Source organism: Malania oleifera, chromosome 3 (genome assembly GCF_029873635.1).
Source record: "Malania oleifera isolate guangnan ecotype guangnan chromosome 3, ASM2987363v1, whole genome shotgun sequence".
Lineage (NCBI taxonomy): Eukaryota > Viridiplantae > Streptophyta > Magnoliopsida > Santalales > Ximeniaceae > Malania > Malania oleifera.
Window position 1 is genome coordinate 16,688,149 of NC_080419.1, and position 19,636 is coordinate 16,707,784.

At 34.6% G+C, this 19,636-nt stretch overlaps 1 protein-coding gene across 3 annotated transcripts; it reads right to left on the minus strand.

The window, feature by feature from the left end:
* Positions 1-7,640: 7,640 nt before the first annotated feature.
* Positions 7,641-15,199, minus strand: LOC131150240 (elongation factor Tu, mitochondrial-like). 3 transcript variants are annotated; one of them, XM_058100848.1, is made up of 12 exons: positions 14,895-15,199; positions 13,548-13,623; positions 13,188-13,280; positions 13,024-13,098; positions 11,587-11,691; positions 11,368-11,458; positions 11,023-11,228; positions 10,098-10,181; positions 9,927-9,992; positions 9,773-9,839; positions 9,141-9,377; positions 7,641-8,034 (listed from the first exon to the last, which is right to left on the minus strand). In XM_058100848.1, exons 1-12 carry the CDS (start codon positions 15,077-15,079, stop codon positions 7,964-7,966), a joined length of 1,356 nt encoding a protein of 451 aa, XP_057956831.1. In that variant the 5' UTR covers positions 15,080-15,199; the 3' UTR covers positions 7,641-7,963. The 3 variants fall into 3 exon arrangements, with proteins under 3 accessions (XP_057956831.1, XP_057956832.1, XP_057956830.1); XM_058100849.1 differs by having other exon boundaries at positions 9,141-9,264; positions 9,777-9,839; positions 14,895-15,163; XM_058100847.1 differs by having other exon boundaries at positions 9,141-9,381; positions 9,777-9,839; positions 14,895-15,163.
* Between the last annotated feature and the right edge of the window lie 4,437 nt (positions 15,200-19,636).

Consider the following 19,636-nt stretch of genomic DNA (forward strand, 5'->3'; position numbering starts at 1 on the left):
TAAAAAAAAAAAAAACTGTGAAGTTTGGTGTAGGCTAGTTTATTTCTTTGCTTTGTGTGAATGAGTGCAAATGTGTTCCAATTTCATTCACAAGTTGATGAAGATGCAATTTTTGACAAAATGCTCAATGCTAGCTTCCTTAGGATTGGAGCACTTGATCCATACATCATCCACTAATCAGTTGTGCAAAATATTTTAAGAACATAAGTTAGTACTTAATGGATTGTACTTGAAGTTTGTAACTTTGGATTGTACATTTATATATAAATACTTACCAGGTGTCATGGTTGCCCTAAGTAGCTGTTTCTCCAAAGCTTCTTTTAGCATCTCTAAAAAGAATAATCTAAAAAAAATTGTTATTGAATAATTAAACATGGATTAAGACTTATTTTATTTTGAAAATATACCTTATTTCCAATTTGATCCAGGCCAGAGGAATATGGCTCAAGGGTGTCAAAAACTTTATAAACTGCATCAAGAAAATAAGGATCTTCCCCAACACCTTCTTTGTATTGACATTTTGGATTTTAAAAATAAGCTATCAATCAATTAAAGTAAAATATAAATATGTAATAAGTAATTTGATATATGAATTTATTGAAATTTATAAATATTTTATACCTGTTGCATGAAGAGGACGTTTAAGGGTTCTTTCCCACCGGTCATTGATTGCTTTGAGAACCCATCTTGCACTTCTTGCACCTACTTCAATGGCCTCTTTCATCACCCTTATTGCTTCAAACACAACTCCTAATGTTGGCCACACTTCACTATCAACTACGCAATACTCGATATATAGGCTCATAAATGTTACAAACTTTTGCTACTCTATCCCAAAATTGATGGTTAAGAATTGTGCTTTCAATTTCTCTACCCAATTTTGTTTGACTAAGAGCATGCTCAGCCCATTCATCAAATGTAAATAGAGATTTTAAGTCTACTCTCTCGATATATAGGCTCATAAATGTTACAAACTTTTGCCACTCTATCCCAAAATTGATGGTTAAGAACTGTGCTTTCAATTTCTCTACCCAATTTTGTTTGACTAAGAGCATGCTCAGCCTATTCATCAAATGTAAATAGAGATTTTAAGCCTACTCTTTTTTTTTTTGTTGTTGTAGGCTATTAAGGGCAATGTAGTCTGTAAAAATTGTGTGGTCCCTGGACACACAATATTCCCTTGACAGTGCTCCCTCATTTTAGCAAGCAACCATCCATGGTTATATGTAAAATTAGTTATTTGTCTACCTTGCAAGATCACTGTGCTTATTACCTCTCTTTTTCCGATATGCTCAAAAATGAAATCAAAACAATGGGAAGCACAAGGAGTCCAATTCAAATTGAATTTTTTCATTAATTTTAGACCCGCTTTCTTGTAGGCACTGTCATTATCAATTACCACCTAGATAACATGTTTTAATAGGGAATATATGTATCCATGGTCTTTTATTTTGTCAAAAGCATCTATTGACTTTAGAAAAATTGTGCTTCCTTTCAAGTAAACTATGAAATTTATGATGGATAATTTTGTAGGGTCTGTCCATCCATCACACATTACAATGCGGTCATACATGGCCCACTTTTCTTCACTTCTTCTATGTGGCCTTGCATTTCTTTTACCTCTAAATCAAGGTATTTTGTTCTAATTTCATAGAGTGTCGGTGGATCAACTCCCATTCCAACTATTTGGCAACCTCATACCATGTTTTTAAAATGAGGTGATTTTGCCTTCAGTGGAACATTATCATATATAAAAGACTTTGAAATCAACCTATTCATTTCTTCTTTTATTTGACCTCCTTTGAATAAATTTTTTAAGCCTTTTTGTTTTGCTGCATTTGACTTGTAATATTGAGAAGGCTTTGAAATAGATGACACTGTTTCTAGCTCTCTCACACTTTGATATCGCCTCATTGCAGGTTGCCCTCCACTACTATCAACGTCATAACTGCCTCCTTTTTGGCTACCTGCAAACCTTCAAGATTGGTCTCTTTCCCATTTCGTCTGTTTTGAAGCATAGAATGTCCGACGGTATGTAGACCTTTCATAAGGAGAAATGTCAGGCAGGTATGCAATATCGTCAGCATCATCCTCTTCATCAATTTGTTATGATTGCATCAAGTTCCCACGCAATTCATTTTTTATTTCCTCCATTCTTTCTATTTTCTTTGCCTTAGCTACTATTTTTCTTTCTAAAACAATTTTCATTTCCTGCTTAACTTCTGGAGGTACTTTGTCGCAAAATTTTATATTATGTTGTGGGTCATAATTTGCTAAGTGCATTTTTTATCTTGTTGCACTACCACTCTTCATTTGTATTCCATATTATTTGCAAATATATCCATTCTTTCATTGGGCATTGGGTACCCATGTTCCCATGCTGGATCTTGTTTTCTTCCTTCAGATATTTTTGCAGATAATTTTACTTTCCTACAAGGTTACAATGAATCAAAAATTAGGTGTTAAATTAGTAAACAATTTTAAAAAGCAAATTATTTAAGATGTTTTATTATCAATATAAAATTAATAAGTAAGACAAAAAATTAAAATATTAAATTAAATTTACGAAATTTAATGAAAATGTACAAAATTACTAATAAATTATGGAAATTAAATTAGTCAAATAAATGAAATAATTTAAATTATATTAAGCTAATAAGTAGTAGATTACTTTAATTCATTTAATTACTAGGCTATAATGATTAGGTGTTAAATTACTCTAAATTTTTTTAAAAAAAATTATTTGAACGTTGTTCTACAATTTTAAAAGAAAAATATTTAGATGCTAAATAAAGATAAATTAATAACTAAGACAAATATTAAATTATTAAATTAAAATTACAAAATTAATGACAATTTTTACAAATTTACTATTAAGTAATAAATTTTTGAAATTAAAATATTCAAATAAATGAAATAATTTATTAATGAAATAATTTCCACCCTGCAACCCATTTTGTTGTAGAGTGTTAGCACAAAAAGACTGATGGATCATACCAGAGCTAGTCATATATGTAATGAACTGGGTACTAAAGTACTCCTTAGCATTATCACTACGAAGTACCCTAACTGGCATATGAAGTCCTTATTTGGGAACAGAAGGCACAAAAGATATCAAACAACTCGAAACAATCTTCCATTGAATATAACCAAGTCATCCTAGAATAGTCATCAACAAATGTAACAAAGTATCAAAACCTCAACTTTGATGTGACACAACTAGGACCCCAAATATCAGAATGGACTAGCATGAAAGGACACACCACTCATTTGTCGACCCAGGAAGCAAAGCGAACACGATGATGCTTGCTCAATTGACAAGACTCACATTCGAGATTAGACACAAAACTCAATGTGGAACTAGCTGTTTCAACTTGTCCAAAGACGGATGACCAAGGTGACAATGGATTTGCAGTGGTGTACCTGCAACTGTGCAGGCAATGGGTGGAGAAGACAACTCAAAGTAGTAAAGTCCACAAGCCTCACGTCTTTCTCGTTTTCAAATCTTGAATAACCATAGAATCAGGAAAGAATGTGACAGAACAATTTAGTGACTTGGTAAGCTTACTAATTGACATGAGATTGAAAGGAGATTTAGGAATAAGCAGAAAAAAGAGAGATGGAGGGAGTATGATTTACTGTTCCTATCCCCTAAACAGCAATAGTGGACCCATCAGCAAGGGTAACTTGAGGTAGATTTTTAAGATACTAGAGATCAGAAAAGAAGTTGGTTGCACTTGTTATATGGTCAATGGCAGCAGACTTGATAACTCAAGGATTAGTAGGAAGGATACCTGATGACATACAGACTGTAGGATTACCTTTCTTGGCAAAAGACGCAATGTGATAAGATGCTTGTTGAGACGATTGATATTCTAGAAACCTTGAAAACTCCTCCTCTGATATAGTCACAGTCTGTATTTCACTCAAACAAGTGATTAACGCAGGAACCACACTTTTGGGATTTGCAAACTCCATCCCAACATTCACAAACTCAGACCAATGACCATAAAATTAATTGCTAGAACAATCGGAGCCATGAACAAGTCACAAATAAATCAGTACAAGACTGCCGTAGCACCCAGAAACTCAAACACAACCCCAAGAAAGCAACTCACAGCACTGGAACAATTGGAGAAGTGAATCGCTGAAATTACCATGGCTCCCAAAAAACAGCTTATGAGCACTGCCACTGCCTCACAAAAAAACAGCTTATGAGCACTGCCACTGCTCCAAGAGTCTCCAATGACTGTTACTAACACCGAACCACAACTAACAAATTACCATGAGTGCACAATACACGTCCAACAGCTTGATATTTTGATATATGGAAGGAATTAGAACATTAAATCAAAAAACACAGCAAATCCCACTATTTCAGACCCAATAAACTCAATAACCATTGATAAACTGCTTCACGAAGCATCAAAGAACCATTCCTTGGGTCCCGCAGATGAGCAATTAAAAAAGGTGAGACCTTTGGGCAAAAAACATCACGAAAAACTCCAACAACATGTTAATCGAGGGATTGGATCACTGCTGAATCATTTCAGGTCAAAACCATGTCTGAAAGTAACTTCTTGCGCCGGCGCATGCGGTCGGCCTTGGCAGCCTTCGTCCAGCGCGTGAGTTTCCATGAGACACTGCCTGGAGGTGGGATTTCAGTGGGGGCAGATCGGCAGTGTCTGTGGGTGACTATGGTGTTGATCTTGACAAATCTATAGTGGGTTTGATGTTCTTGAACTGGCAGTGTCACCCAGAAAACCAGCGACTGGTCTGACTTCCTGCTGCTGCTGGCTGTTTTTTAGGGTTATAATATCGCTGAAAAATCTTCTATGATGATAGACATGCAGCGAATTTTGGGTTTTAGGCTTCAGTTTTGATGGTGGTGGTAACACTTAGGGTTTAGGTTTCAGAATCATGCTCTAATACCATGTTGAATAATTGGGTAAAATGGAAGACCTAAACTCAAAAATAGGTCTCTCCCTCTAACTTACACTTATTATGAACCAAACTATAACAATTAATAATAATGCTAAAAGACTAAATAACCATTAACATGTTTCATGACCTATCTTATTTTTGATAAAAAGACGAGCTGAGGAATTCATTTCTTGTCCAATGGCTCTCATGCTAGTCAGTGCCCATAGTACACGTACCTGACCATGGCGATATACCACTTCCCCTCTACCATTCCACTTGTCAGAAATTCCCATGATAGGGAGATTGAGAGCTCTGTAGATTTCTTTGGCAGCCTGTACAAAGTTCATTTCCAGAACATTTTTAGTGAACTAAAGTGGACCCTGAACAATAGTGGCAGTCACCTCCTACTACAGGAAACTCATATTTCCAGCAGTAACCAGCAGCAAGTTCCCCTGGAAGCTTAGTTGGAAGACTAACAAAGGTTTCTTCTTCTTCTTCTTCTTCCTCTTTTTTTTTTTTTGCTTGGGAGGCAACCCTCTGAGAGATCCTTATGCTAAACGACGTCAACAGATGCCATAGAAAAAGATGCTGAGTCAAATGACCATATTCTTCTACCCTTCTCAGAGCAGACATTTTTGGGATTTGGCCATTGCACTGACCAGGCAGCAGTCATCACTGCTGTGACAGAGGAGAAAGAAATGGGCATGGAAAGGCATTTGGTCAAGTAAAGTAAGGAAGACAGCTTCGACTCTTATTCCCCCCCCCCCCCCCCCCCGGGGCGCTTATGTGGAAGGAAAGAAATAGAAGAACCTTCAAAGGATCAGCTACGGTGATGGACTAGCACTATTACTAGTTGACAATTTAGCGTAGTGGATTTCACATGATAAGCACCCATGCTGTTCTTGACTCTCTTGGCACCTTGTATTACGGGTGATGTCGTTTTTCACACTGTTTTGTACATGGATGGCACCCCCTTGATCCTTTTAATGAATTATGTTTTTACTGATTCGGGAAAAAAAGAAAAAATACTACTCTATCAAACTCCTGGGAAAACACAGACCTTAGTTCTCAAGTTACAACCAGTTAATTTTTTAATAATCCATTTGGTTTAGTTCCTCAAATGAAAAAAATACTACTCTATCAAACTCCTGGGAAAACACAGACCTTCTTAGTTCTCAAGTTACAACCAGTTAATTTTTTAATAATCCATTTCGTTTAGTTCCTCAAATGACTCCCTTAGGGGCCACTTCATATCACTTTAGAATATTATAAAATTAAAATCAGAAACAAAAACTAAAAACCATAAATAAAAAATAAAACTGAATACCAGCAACCCATTTGGTTAATATTTCTAAAACTAAAACAAGTTAAAAACTTGATTGAGGAAATGCTCCTTGAATCAAATAACAACTAAAAAATTTATTTAAAATAATAAAAGTACAAAAGACAAATCAAAAATATTATAATAAAACTAAAAATTATTATAACTATTTTACATACTATATTTTGGAATTTACTTTACAATAACATTCTTCTTGTACAAGACAACTGAAAACTAGAAAACATATTTTTTCAATGGATTTTATTTTTTTTTAGTTTTTTGAAATTTTATGGGTATTTTTATTTTAATTATATTTAAATTCATAAGGATTTAATTTTTATTATAATTTAAAACTATGTATAAAAAGAATGATTTAATCCACAAAAGTTAATTCTAGATATTAAATATATCCTGGCAACAGGTGGTAAAAAACAACCGAAAAACTATAAATCTAGTTTTCAGTTTTTTCAAAAAGAAAACAGAAAAAAAAAAAACAAAAAATTGAACGTAAACAAACGTATTTTCATAATATGTTTATTCATTTACAAAAACCAAAACAGAAAACAGAGAGGAAAAAAAAAACTGATACCAAACACACTCTTAGCTAGCTAATCTAATTGGATCAGTCCTCTCATTCCACATGACTTCATTCTCATTCTTAACATTTTCTTAAATGTACTGAACTCTCCTTTTCAGAGCAACCATTTTTCCCATTTTTGCTTCTGGTTTTTAAATTTTAACAGATATCATAATGTTTCTACTCCTTAAAATTTGCAATCTCTACATCATTCTTCTCAGAAGATAGGGCCACAAGCCCCAAAGGTGGGTTCTTCATGCAAAGCATGAGGTGCCAAATTCAAACCTTCCCAATCCCCTTGAGGGTCATCCTTAACCTAATAAAAAAGAAAAAAAAATTTTGGTTGGCATTTAGGTATGTTTCACGACCAGGTATGCCAGACAGCACCGTGTAACTCACACCCACATCTTTCAGACACAATATTCAGGCCCAGCCTAAAATGAATATAAAGGCCGGTAAGCAAACAAATTCTGATATGGTTCAGTCCATCTTCAGGGCATTTGTTTGAGTGGGAACCAAAGTATTTCATTTCTTTCTAAGTTTCATTTTCTTAGATAACAAAAGAAGGTATATTAGATTGCGAAAGATAAGTTACAACTTACAACCTAAGGGGACAAGAGGTCCACCCAAACAAATAAAAAACAACCTTACAAGTTTAAGTTTACTCCTCTAGCAGAAAATAAAGTACATCTGACAATGGTTTTATCTTCTTTTACAGGTTATCACATAGTCAAATATCTCTCTAAAGAATGTCTGTACCGTTACAGAACACTTTCTGTTAATAATAAATTGCCTTACATATAGAATAGCAAGGAGCAGTAGATCAAGGAGCACATTTATTCTTACTTAGAAAAACAAAATTCAAGTAAACTAGATAGACAAAAATCCAAAAGACAAGCAGCATATGAAGGGGGGAAAAAAGTAGCCAATAGCTACTTGAAAAATTCTACACTGCAAAAATGACCAGAAATTTCAGTCATTCAACTTCTCTAACAATTCCTAAATATAATCCAGAAGTAATTACCACATGTTAACTACCATTTTTCATGTATGTCCAAGAAGTTAGCACTACCATCCTCTTCGCTCACCTCCTTAACGAGCGAACATGAAAAAAAAATGAACAGGTGCAATCTACCAGCATCTCAGCTAATCACTTTTGAAACCACCCCAGCACCAACTGTTCTACCTCCCTCTCTCAAAGCAAATCTTTGTCCTGCAAAACCAAATACATAAAGCATCCATGATATCAAACATGCAATTTTTTTTAAATCTGCAAAATATAGAAAACATGCAGAAGGAAATTAATATATGAGTTGCCACAACTGAAAATCTTCAATCTAAGCATTAAGATGTCGTCACAAGAGTAGGGAACATGATGGTTTACATAAAAAACCTCCAAGTACTGTATGCGAGAATTTGTCATTTGCATATTTTATGTAACAGGGCTCTAATAATTAAAAGTGTCAAACTCATAGGTTACAACAATAGATACTACCGTATACTAGTGAGAGTTGAAAAACAACTAAGGTGAAAAATCAATAGCATTATATTAACAATACAAAGAAGCACACTTGAACATTACAGCCAGCCAATCTGTTAGCAAGACATTAAATTAATCACAAATAAATTCAAACAAACAATAATGTACTCATTTCTTGCCTTAAGAGTGAACATTGTTAAGTACGAATACAATATCCTTAGAGAAGCACAAGACAATTCAATAATAAATAAGAAAGAACAAATTTTCCAATTGTTTTATTCACATATTTGAATACACCCTGCCCGGTGCAAGTTATGCACTAAATGACTCTCCCAAAAAGATAAGATGAGATGGTGGTGTCACAAAAAGTCTCATTTGATCTCTTATGCCATAAAAACTAAATTTCCTTCATTATAAAAATTATCCATAAATCCAAAACTGATTTTTAGCTTTTACAGTCCGAGTAAGCCCACATTACATCTAGTATTTTCAGCAGCCTCTTTTGGTTTGCACCATACACTAAAGAAATGTTATCTTACGTACCTATGCATCCTAGATTTTCTGTGTAAGACCAGATTTAAGTACTAAAAAGTGAGAATTTGTACATACAACGATTTGAAGCAAAAGCCAACTATAGCCACTTTCACATAACAGACTCAACACACTATATATTGCAAGCAGTTAAAAAATATTAATTAAACAGGAAAAAGAAAGCAAATCCATTTTTAGAAAAATAAAAAGAAAAAAAATAAAGGAATAATGAAAACATGATGGAAACTTGTAATCCATTGAAAAGTGAGAAGTATGTCATTTGACAAAGATTGAGGAATTAAACCAACCTGCTTCAAGAGGAAGAGGTGATATCAACTCAAAATTTGCAGTCACATTATCACCAGGCATCACCATCTTAACATTTTCAGGCAAATCAACCTTCCCAGTAATATCCGCTGTTCTCAAGTAAAACTGAGGCATGTAATTTGAGAAAAAAGCAGTATGGCGACCACCTTCATCTTTGGTGAGGACATAAATTTCTGCCTCAAATTTCTTATATGTTTTTAAAGAGCCAGGTTTGGAAACTACCTGAGATAGTAATTAAAAAAAAAAAAAAGAGTGGTGAAGCCATATCCAATAGGAATCAAGATTATAATCAAGGAAGTAGCCATACTACAAAAATGGAATTAACTGAAACTGCTCTAATTTGTTGAAAGATGAAAAGTTTAGCAATGCAGAACAGACCAAGCCATGATCAGGAGACCTTCTCTGTAAGTCAAAAAAAAAATATTTTGTTGCTTGGTCATTATATAAGTATTATTTATAAATAAAAACATGGGAAACCTACAACTTTTTTTCCCTAAATATGATGAAAATAGGATATGATGACTAAGTAAATCTACAAGATTAAAACTTGCATTTGAGTAGGTGCAAAAAAATTTCAACAAAGAGTTATCTTGCAGCAGTCAGTCAATTTCACCAACCTGTCCTCGTTGCACTTCTTCACGTTTCAAACCACGCAGAAGAAGACCGACATTGTCACCGGCCTGAACAAGAAAACAAGCATCAACAGCTTAACATGGGACAGCGCGGAAACAAAGGCACAAACTACATTGCTGGAAATTGGTTTTTACTTGTCCATGATCTAAAATTTTCTTGAACATCTCTACGCCAGTTACTGTCGTCTTTAGAGGGCCACCCTGGACAACAATAAAGAGTAGAACACGTAATAAGCTCACAATACTCGTGAAAAGCAAATGCAACAACACATTCAACTACTATTTGACTCTAGTCTTCAAATGTACCTGCATCAATCCCAAAATTTCAACTTCATCACCAACTTTGATGGTACCTTGTTCAACACGGCCAGTGACAACAGTTCCACGACCCTCCAACAGAAAAATAAAAATATATATATATATTAAAAACTGAGGTGAGATGGAACTCTAAACCCAAGTTAGGTTTTAACCATGGTCTTAAATTTCCATGAAATTGTTGAAATTTCTGCTTCCATCACCCTCAAAATTGAAAGAGCATCCAATTTCCGTTCTGCAAAATTTCCATCGAGATTTCCAGAAATCATTCAAAATTTATCAAAAATTTGAAATTTCACAAAAAGCTTTGAATTTTAATCGTAGAATGAAATTTCCTTGAAATTCATATATGAGATTCAAAACCAAAATTGAAATTTCTCTCTTAATTTATCTTCTTTTTTTTATGGGAACTAAGATTATTACAAGAAGGATATGGATTGTAGCTTTTACACTTTCGAAAGTATGTGAAGAACTAAATTTAGATCTTAGCTACGACATTATATTTAACCTCTTATGTATGAATTATCTGCATTTGTATCATAGATAATATGTTAACTGATTTATGAATTTCATTTATGTTAATAATTTATGTTTAATATGATGATTATATTACAGTCATTGCACCTTATGCCCTACATACCTATCCTTGACGTATTTTATTTGTAATATTTAAGTTCTTAATATTGCACTAATATGTCTATAATTTCTGAAGTTTCATAAAAAAATTCCCCATCCTTTAAGACTAATTTCCATTATTTCCTAAAATCAAAATCGAAACTGACATTGACGTCAAAATTTCCATAGAAATTTTCATCCTTTTGAAGCCTCGAAAGTTTAGTAGAAATCAAAATTTAAGACCTTGATTTTAACCATTATTGAAATGATAGAGAAAATGTCAATCAACATGCCAAAACACCTGAATTGAAAATACATCTTCAACTGGCATTAGGAAAGGCTTTTCAAGCTGGCGCACAGGATCAGGTATGTATTCATCCACTGCATCCATTAATTTTAATATAGCCTTTCTTCCCAGTTCATCACTTGTTCCCTGTAAGGCAGACAAAGCTGAACCTCGAACAATTGGGATTTCATCCCCAGGGAACTTGTAGAAATTAAGCAGCTCTGCAAAATTTGCAAGTCCGTAAGCACACTTCAAGTACGATCACTATAAAACATTCATACATACATACATACATACACACAAACACACACAAACGCACACATAAAAGCACTAAAATAAAAAATTCAAAATTCAACACACCACGGAGCTCCATTTCTACCAGTTCAAGCAGCTCAGCATCATCAACAGCATCAACTTTATTGAGAAAGCACACCAATGATGGCACACCAACCTAAATCATAAAAACACATTAAAAAAATATACTTCTAAAAATAAATCCATTAATGTAAATCATAAAAATGAGAGATTAACATGACAAGCAACCCATAATTAAAAAGCTGTTAATGATAATTAACTTACCTGACGGGCAAGCAGAATATGTTCCTTTGTTTGTGGCATGGGCCCATCAGGAGCAGATACCACAAGAATTCCCCCATCCATTTGAGCAGCTCCAGTAATCATGTTCTGCAAAATCACCAAACACATCAGGTAAGCAAATTGAATAACTGATGAAAAGATTTGGCATAGACAGGGTGTGAATGTGTGTGTGTGTGTGTGTGAATGAGTGAGTGGAGCGTGAACCTTCACCATTACATCAATCACAAAAATGCCCTCTCGAAATATGGAGAGAAGGCAGCATACATCATATCCTCCAGGACCTCTAATGAGGCACTAAGGACACAATAGCAACAGTGCTACGCCCAAACTTGGAGGTCAAATATTTAAATCACATGCAGTCTCTCCAAATGTGGGGATAAGGATCCTGAGCTTTTTACTCATAAAATTCATGCTGATTTAGTACAAAGGAAAAGACAAGAAGAAAAATTCACAAATCCAATAAACCAATTAATCAACCTCATACAAAACAGGCTGATGATGAGGAATACTAACTGCTAACATAGATATCAACTACCCACGAGATCATAAAAAATTTGTTTAACATGAAAAACAAAAACTGAGGCAATGATGACATGGACAGAAATTATGACAAAAATAGGAGTTTTTATGCGTAAAGCACTGAAAGTAGAATAATGGACACACCAATGGGTGCCACCCACATACAAAAGGGACTATCTGAAACACGAGAAATCTATAAAACCAGTGATAGACAGCACATCAATACAATCTGCCCACTAAACCAAAAAATCCACAACTAAACCACCAACTTTCAGGGTTCAATAGAGATAATCTCATAATCTCCTCTTCCCTTCAAATGCCATGGATCAAAAAATAAATCCTTCACAAAACCTTTCCTATTTCTTCCCCTCCAAATAGCTCAAAAAATGGTGAGACAAATCCAAACAATAATTTTCCTCTCTAAACAAGTATGCGTACCCACCCAAGCCCATACAAACCTACTACAGCTCAAGATATCCTTGTGTAGAAACCCCAATTCAGACCACCAAACCTTGGAACCTTATGCACCCAACTTGTGTAGAATTAATCTATTTGGGACCAAACCTGGTATTTTCAAGGTTAAAATGTGCTAGGGCTTCCTTTGGCATCAATTGTTGATAAGTACTGAATCAAGGAAAAGTAGTTCATAAGTACTGTTAATAAGTACTTTTAGTCGTGTTCTAAAGTTAAAAAGTGGTGTATGGTAGAAAATAAGCATTGAGCATAGAGTCGCTTAGCAGTCTCATACTCAACCTTAAAATTTTACTCGTAAAAAATAAATATTTTTCTTCAATTTCAATGAGCCTCTATCTATGATGAACAAAAAAAAATTTATTGTCTTCTAGTCAAACCCAGACATTTCAAGAATTAACTAAGGTTGGAGCATTTTCAAATACATACTTTAACATAGTCTGCATGTCCTGGGCAATCAACATGAGCATAGTGTCGCTTAGCAGTCTCATACTCCACATGAGCCTACATGGTAACATCAATGAGTTGGGTTTTTATATTTGTAATAATAATGGCATGTAATTGTGAATTAAAAAAGGAAAGCATATTCTAACCGTTGCAATGGTAATTCCTCTCTTCTTCTCTTCAGGTGCCTTGTCAATCTCATCAAAGGCAATAGCCTTGGCCTTTCCTTCTTCTGCAAGCACCTATGGCAATTGGCAGTGCAAATAAACAATCATCATATAAAATCATTCGTATGACTCAAAGTACAATCACATTGCACAAGTACAAAACATGTACAAAAATCATAGTTTCATTGCTGTAAATTTCCTAATTTATCCCTAAAGTTGGGCCAATCTCACACAAAAGCATCTCTGTAGATGAAAATGAAATACCAAGATTCATCCACTGAAGTGATCAACGCATTTTTAAAAATATAATGATAGAATTTTCTTTTAAAAACAGTACCAAACCTTTGTAATAGCAGCAGTTAGTGTAGTTTTCCCATGATCTACATGTCCAATGGTCCCCACATTCACATGAGGTTTTCTGCAAAACCAACAAAGATGAACACAATAAAAGTATAATTAATGACTACTACATGTTCCTTTTAAGCAATAGAATCAAACTAGGAACTTGACAAAACTTGTTTGTAGCTAAGAAGCTATCACAAAGAGGATAGATAACAAAATATCAAGTTATCAACTATAACATCCAAAAGAGAAATATTTCTTCTAGCATAATTTGCAATAGGATCAGAATGAAAACTGACAGAGCTTCCAACTTGTTGAGATAACACAAATATCATAGGCCAAACGATACAAATATTCATCGTGTCATCCATGAAATAATCAGCATATTATATATAAATGTACCAGTAAATTTATTTGGGATGGACTCAAATCTACCTGCGGCCTGATTTACATTAACCAACTGTTCCTCTCAGCAATTTGACAGATTACCTTTCACTAAAAAGTCAATAACAGTCTTGTCCACTTAACAAACTATTTATATGCAAATATATCATTCATCTTGGGTTGCTGAGGCTGGAGGAAGAAACCAATTCATGTGGAGAGGTTAATTAGCAAAGGGAATAATTAAATTCTGAACATCTCATGGAAACTGAAACAGCTCACTAGGTATGATGGTCGATGGATGGAAAATAAGCCACTGTCATTTGGTCGCAATTTTGACGTGCCAAATTGTTTGTACCTCAGCATTTTTCAGAGATATTAGCATTCCAAAAAAGCTCTTTTTAAAAAATTATTAAAAAAAAACACAATACCAGCTCCATTTTAATGATTATGTTTATTTACACTGCCCTACAACTCATGTCTATAGATGTCATACAAGATGGACCGAATTTTCAACTGGTCATCAGATGAAAATAAACAAAGTGTGTGATAGTAGATAGCCTCTCGCTTGGAGGAAACTTAACATGACACACAAAATTAGTTTAAATTGTTCCAAGATGATTTCAGTTCCACCCTTCAGAATAAATGAATAAATAAGTCGATAAAACATTGAAGTGCTAATCAAATTCCAACCAATAAATATTAGCTCGTTTATTGGAAGAAAAAGATAATGCCAGAACTTCCCATATACCAAGGCCCCGATTGGCTAGCGGAAAGCCGCGAGTGGAAGTGCTTAGGAAAGGCTCCCTTCTTTTCGCCCATTCTATTAGCGAGTAAAATTAATGGATGATTTCCACAAGCTCTTCATTAAAAGCATAGAGACAATTAATTCAAACGTAACATCAAACCCATAAAAAGATTGTATGCATATCCATGTACGCATTGCATTATTCATCTTTCGCTTACGTTCGAGTGAATGTGGCCATGGACCTCCGCCATGGAGGGAGCTCGGAGGTTCTGGAACTTGCGCATAACGAGTCCGGTAGGGGTAAATGAGTGGAGGTTAATGCTCCACCAGAAGAGGAGGTAGGATACAAGAATGGTAGGATAAGGCGCTTGGAGGTACGCCTTCTGATCGCAGCAGAAGCCATTGAATTGATTCAAGAAGAGCTCTTGATGGCAGAACAAATCGTGAGGGTTTTATAGTTTTGTGATTATTTTTGTCGCCAAGGGTTTTAGCCTTTAGGAGGAGCAGCATCGCCAGAAATGCTAAAACCACCGCTGTGAAATTCTCGTTAAGAGAAAGCTTGTGGAGATTATGACACGTGTCACAACTTGACTTGCATGAGCTTTTTCCGTTTTATCTTTATTTTAAGATAATATATTAAATAATACCTTGTTCGGGAAAATATTTTTCGGAATAACGCTCACATAATCTCGCTGCTTGGTTCAGCGAGATTTAAAGCGTCAGACAAATCAGGTGTTGACGCATGTCCAGCGAGATTTGTGGAACAGTCGATCGGTATATGACGCGTGACAAATCTCGCTGTTCGATCTAGTAGGATTTGCCTTGACACCCTTCAACTCCTCTCTTCTCCTTTGCTTTCCTTGTGAACACACGATGCAAAGGCAGAGAGCAGAGAGTCTAGCAGGGAGGAGGATGGCAGCAACAGTAGGCAAGCAGGTGGCTGTTCGTCGTGGCAGGTGACTGTTCAGAGTAGTAGGTGACCGTTCGGGAGCTCGAGTAAGCTATAAAAAGGGAGAAATGGGCTATGTATTGCTTACCCTAAATCTATTTTATTTTCATTGATTCTTCTTAATTAATTTGAATTGGCTTTGAAGATTTGTTATTATAGATTCATAATTTAGTATTTTGCTTTCGATTTGTTGTTTGGAAGCTAAATCTGGAACCCACATATGAGGTAGGGCTTTTATTTCATTATTTGTATTTTATCAAATTAAAATTGTTATATATTGATTTATTAACTATTGTTGGTTAATTTGCTTTATAACTATAGCAATAGTACAATTTTTTTTTAATTATTAGCATATAAAATTTTCTTGTGAGGTGTTTTTAATGTGTAAAAAGATATGTAAATGTGATTTTGCTACTAAAATCTTTATAATTCTTATTTTTTGTTCACTTAATGATCAATTATTTTGTTTTAAAAATTTTGAATAAATATAAAATTTATTATTTGTTGACACTTCGAGATCTAAATTTGTTTTCTAAATTTTTTGTTCAAAAGTCATGTTATCATTTATGTAAATGAAGGTGTTTTATTTGCTAATATTATTTGCAAGTACTACACTTTTATTGATAATTTTATTATCTTGCACAATAAGTATAGTGGTAAAATGATTTGGTTTTAAAAATTAAGGTGTGTTTAAAAATTGATTTGATTTTGGGTAGTGGATTTGGCCAAGAAAATACGCATCATAATATATAATTTTTAATTAAAAAATTACAATATGAATTATATTAACTATTAAAATAAGAATTAAAAATGGTGAAATATTATTAAAAAAATTTACAATCATATGTTAATTCACTATATGATATTTATACATGCAAGCTTACCAAATACATCTATGCATACACATACTCACATACTTATATATGTATACAAACATACATATACAAACTTACATTCACGTGCACATATATGTATTGTTGTTAATTAGAAAGTAATAATGTGAATTATATTAAGTAGAAAATAATAATCAAAACTTTCTTTCATTTGTTATATGTGTTATGTGTAATTTAATTGACAAGTATACTATAATCTAGTGTTTTAAATTTGGTATTAGGAAAAAATAAATTATTGATTGGATTTTAATTGAAAATGAATTATTGTTTCGAAATAAACTCTTATTATGAAATTTCTTTTATACAAACATGTAGTTCAAATTTTCTAACCAATTCTAACTTAATAATCACACACCCAAGATGCGTAAGTCTCAACTAAAAAGGCGCAAAAAACGTTCTTTTTTTGTAAAAATGCGTTGACCTCAGCATATAATGCGTTACCCTTTTTTGAATTTGGTATTTTAGATTGAACCTCAATGCGTTTTAAGCATGCCTTGCATTTAGGCGAGCCTCGATTGAGCCTTTTAAAACATTAAAAAAATACCATTAACAAAAATAAATAACGAATATACAGTTAAATATACTGTGTGAGCATGATTAATCTAGAACACTGCATGATTGATGCAATATTATGAAATGCATGCTAGTAGTTGATTAAGAGTGCATGCTGATTGAACTGAATGCCACCTGCATGGTTGTTTCAGTGACTTGTGAATTGCATGCAGTAGAAACTCACAAGATAGTTAATAAATCATACAAGCCAAAAAGAAATTAAACAAATCTCTTACACACATGGCGTACAAATCTAGAAGACCACATCAAATGAGAGATGCAGTTTCAGGACTTCTAGAATGTATAGTCTGAAGGTAGGTTGGAGCTTTCAGCTTTTCTAAACAATTAGGAGAAGAGAAGCATATATATATAAGTGCTAAAAACGACAAATAAAATAATATCAAAGCTGAATGTAATTACCTAAACAAGACGGATCAAGCACCCAGAAAATACTATGATCAAAGCCACTGCTGATGATCTCCACTAGTACACGTACTTTGGCCATTAATTAATTATATCTTCAGAAGAAAGAAGAAGAAGGGAAACGATAGTTAGGAAAGAAAACATTGAGGCTGCAAGGATGGTACGACCACACGTCTTTCTAAATTCTTGGCATTCAAGCTGAGACAGTGAGACTGGAGCCTTTTCCTGTAATAAGCATGTAATGACTGCTACGTGGCTCATTCCTATTGAAGGTTGGTCATTGTACTTGAATGAGGATCAACCAATGCAAAATATATTAAAGCAAAAGAATTCATCCATCTGTTGCCTCCTACTGTTACAGGTCAAACATTAGAATTGAGTACGCTAGTGTTCAAGGAGTTTTGTGAGCAACATCTCAGGTTGTATGCAGGGCTTGCAAGGAACTTCTTAGTAAAGTTAGTGAGTATGTCGTGTTTCTCAATTAACAAATCGCCAAGGGTATCACTAGATGGGAAAGTTGGAGGAGAGATTTGGACAGGTTATGCGGTAGACTACTTTGGGTTGAGAGAGTTTGGAAGTCTAGCCATGCACGTTTCTAGTTAGGTGAGATATAAGCTTGTTGTAAAGTCTAGATGGTACATCTTTCTAAGGTATTAGAAAGGGGGGGTTCAAGTTATGGCATCCAACGACAAATAGGGTGGTGATCAATGGAGACATGGTTTGTTATGTTAAATTTATGGTGCAATGTACTCAGGTAGATGAAAAGAAATAGGTGTCAGAAAGCTGCAGCAGCAATGAGCTTATGATGCAGGTGGAGTTGGAGACTTAGGGCGGAGATGTCATTATTCATAATGCAGGGAGTTCTAGCTTAGGAGACCATCAATATCATAGTATAAATTGCAGCAGAAAGGAGATTGTGATGCAAGTGGAGTTACAAACTCAGGGTAGAGATGACATCATTCATATTGTAGAGAGTTCTAGCTTGGAAGACTAGCAGGATCAAAATGGGTCCAGATGCACTATTAGGCCACTTCTCAAGTATGAATTTAATGATCTAATGTCTTATGCATTAATTACTACTAGCAGGGTTCCTACTATTTTTCAAGATGCGGTAAATAGCAAAGAGAAAAATAGATGGATGAGTGCTATGGTGGAGGAGATGGAGTTACTACATAAGAATTAGACATGGAAGTTGGTGGAGCTTCCAAAGGGGAATAGGACGATAGGATGTGTTGACTTTTTGAGTCTGATCCCTATTTTGATGCTGATAAAGCACAAGAATCTTGTGTGTGTTTTTAAGTGCTTAAACAGGTTTATATCTTGGTACGCACATAAGACAGAGGGAAATGGAAGCCAAAAGGAACTCAAAGAACACATACATTTGGTGTATTCCATGAAGTGAAGAACAGTGAAGAAGACATATATTTATTTTGTTTGTAAATGCATTTTAGTTTTTTATTTGATCTGTAATAATGCATGGCATGCATGATATGAATTGCTAAGCTCAGATGACCGTAGATAGATTGTAGGGAACCGAACAAGGGCCATAGACCAACCTTAGAGACCAACAAATTTTCAGGAAAAACCTTTCTCTTAAAAGTTATACTCATACAAAGGTTTTCAAAATAACTTAAAGTGATAAACCAGGCAAAAATGAAATTTACAAAGACTTAAGTCGACCGACGTTGGGTTTTTAGACTTAATTAAAAGCTTCGGTCGACCGATCGATTTTTGAACTGGACTTCAACGATCGATCGAACTGAGGATTTGACCAAAGCCAAAAGCTCGGTCGACCGAACCCCTCTAGTATTAATTAACTCAATCGATCGAACAGACCGTATGCCAGAAAGTCTAAAGTTTGACTAGCCTCGGTCGACCGACTGATTTGCGTTATAAATGCTTCGATCGACCGAACAGGTCAGAAGTCAACATGTTGACTACTGACATCCCAACTACTTGGTCGACCAAACCTTATAGTTCAAATTGGCATTGGTTGACCGAATCTATATGAGTGGTCAACCAAACCTAAGCCATGGTCGATCGAACCTATGAAGGGTTCTGTGTCGCCTTTGGTTCAGCCAACCGATTCGTGCCATGGTTGACTGAATCTCTCGGGTTGGTAGGTTTTTACCGTGGTTAACAA

Excerpts from the sequence above, each read along its gene's own strand:
- LOC131150240 (XM_058100848.1), bottom strand. The coding sequence starts at position 15,079 with ATGGCTTCTGCTGCGATCAGAAGGCGTACCTCCAAGCGCCTTATCCTA. Across the intron at positions 10,182-11,022 it reads AAGATGTATTTTCAATTCAG|GGTCGTGGAACTGTTGTCAC; the intron begins GTGTTTTGGCAT and ends TTTCTGTTGGAG. Across the intron at positions 9,993-10,097 it reads AAATTTTGGGATTGATGCAG|GGTGGCCCTCTAAAGACGAC; the intron begins GTACATTTGAAG and ends ATTGTTGTCCAG.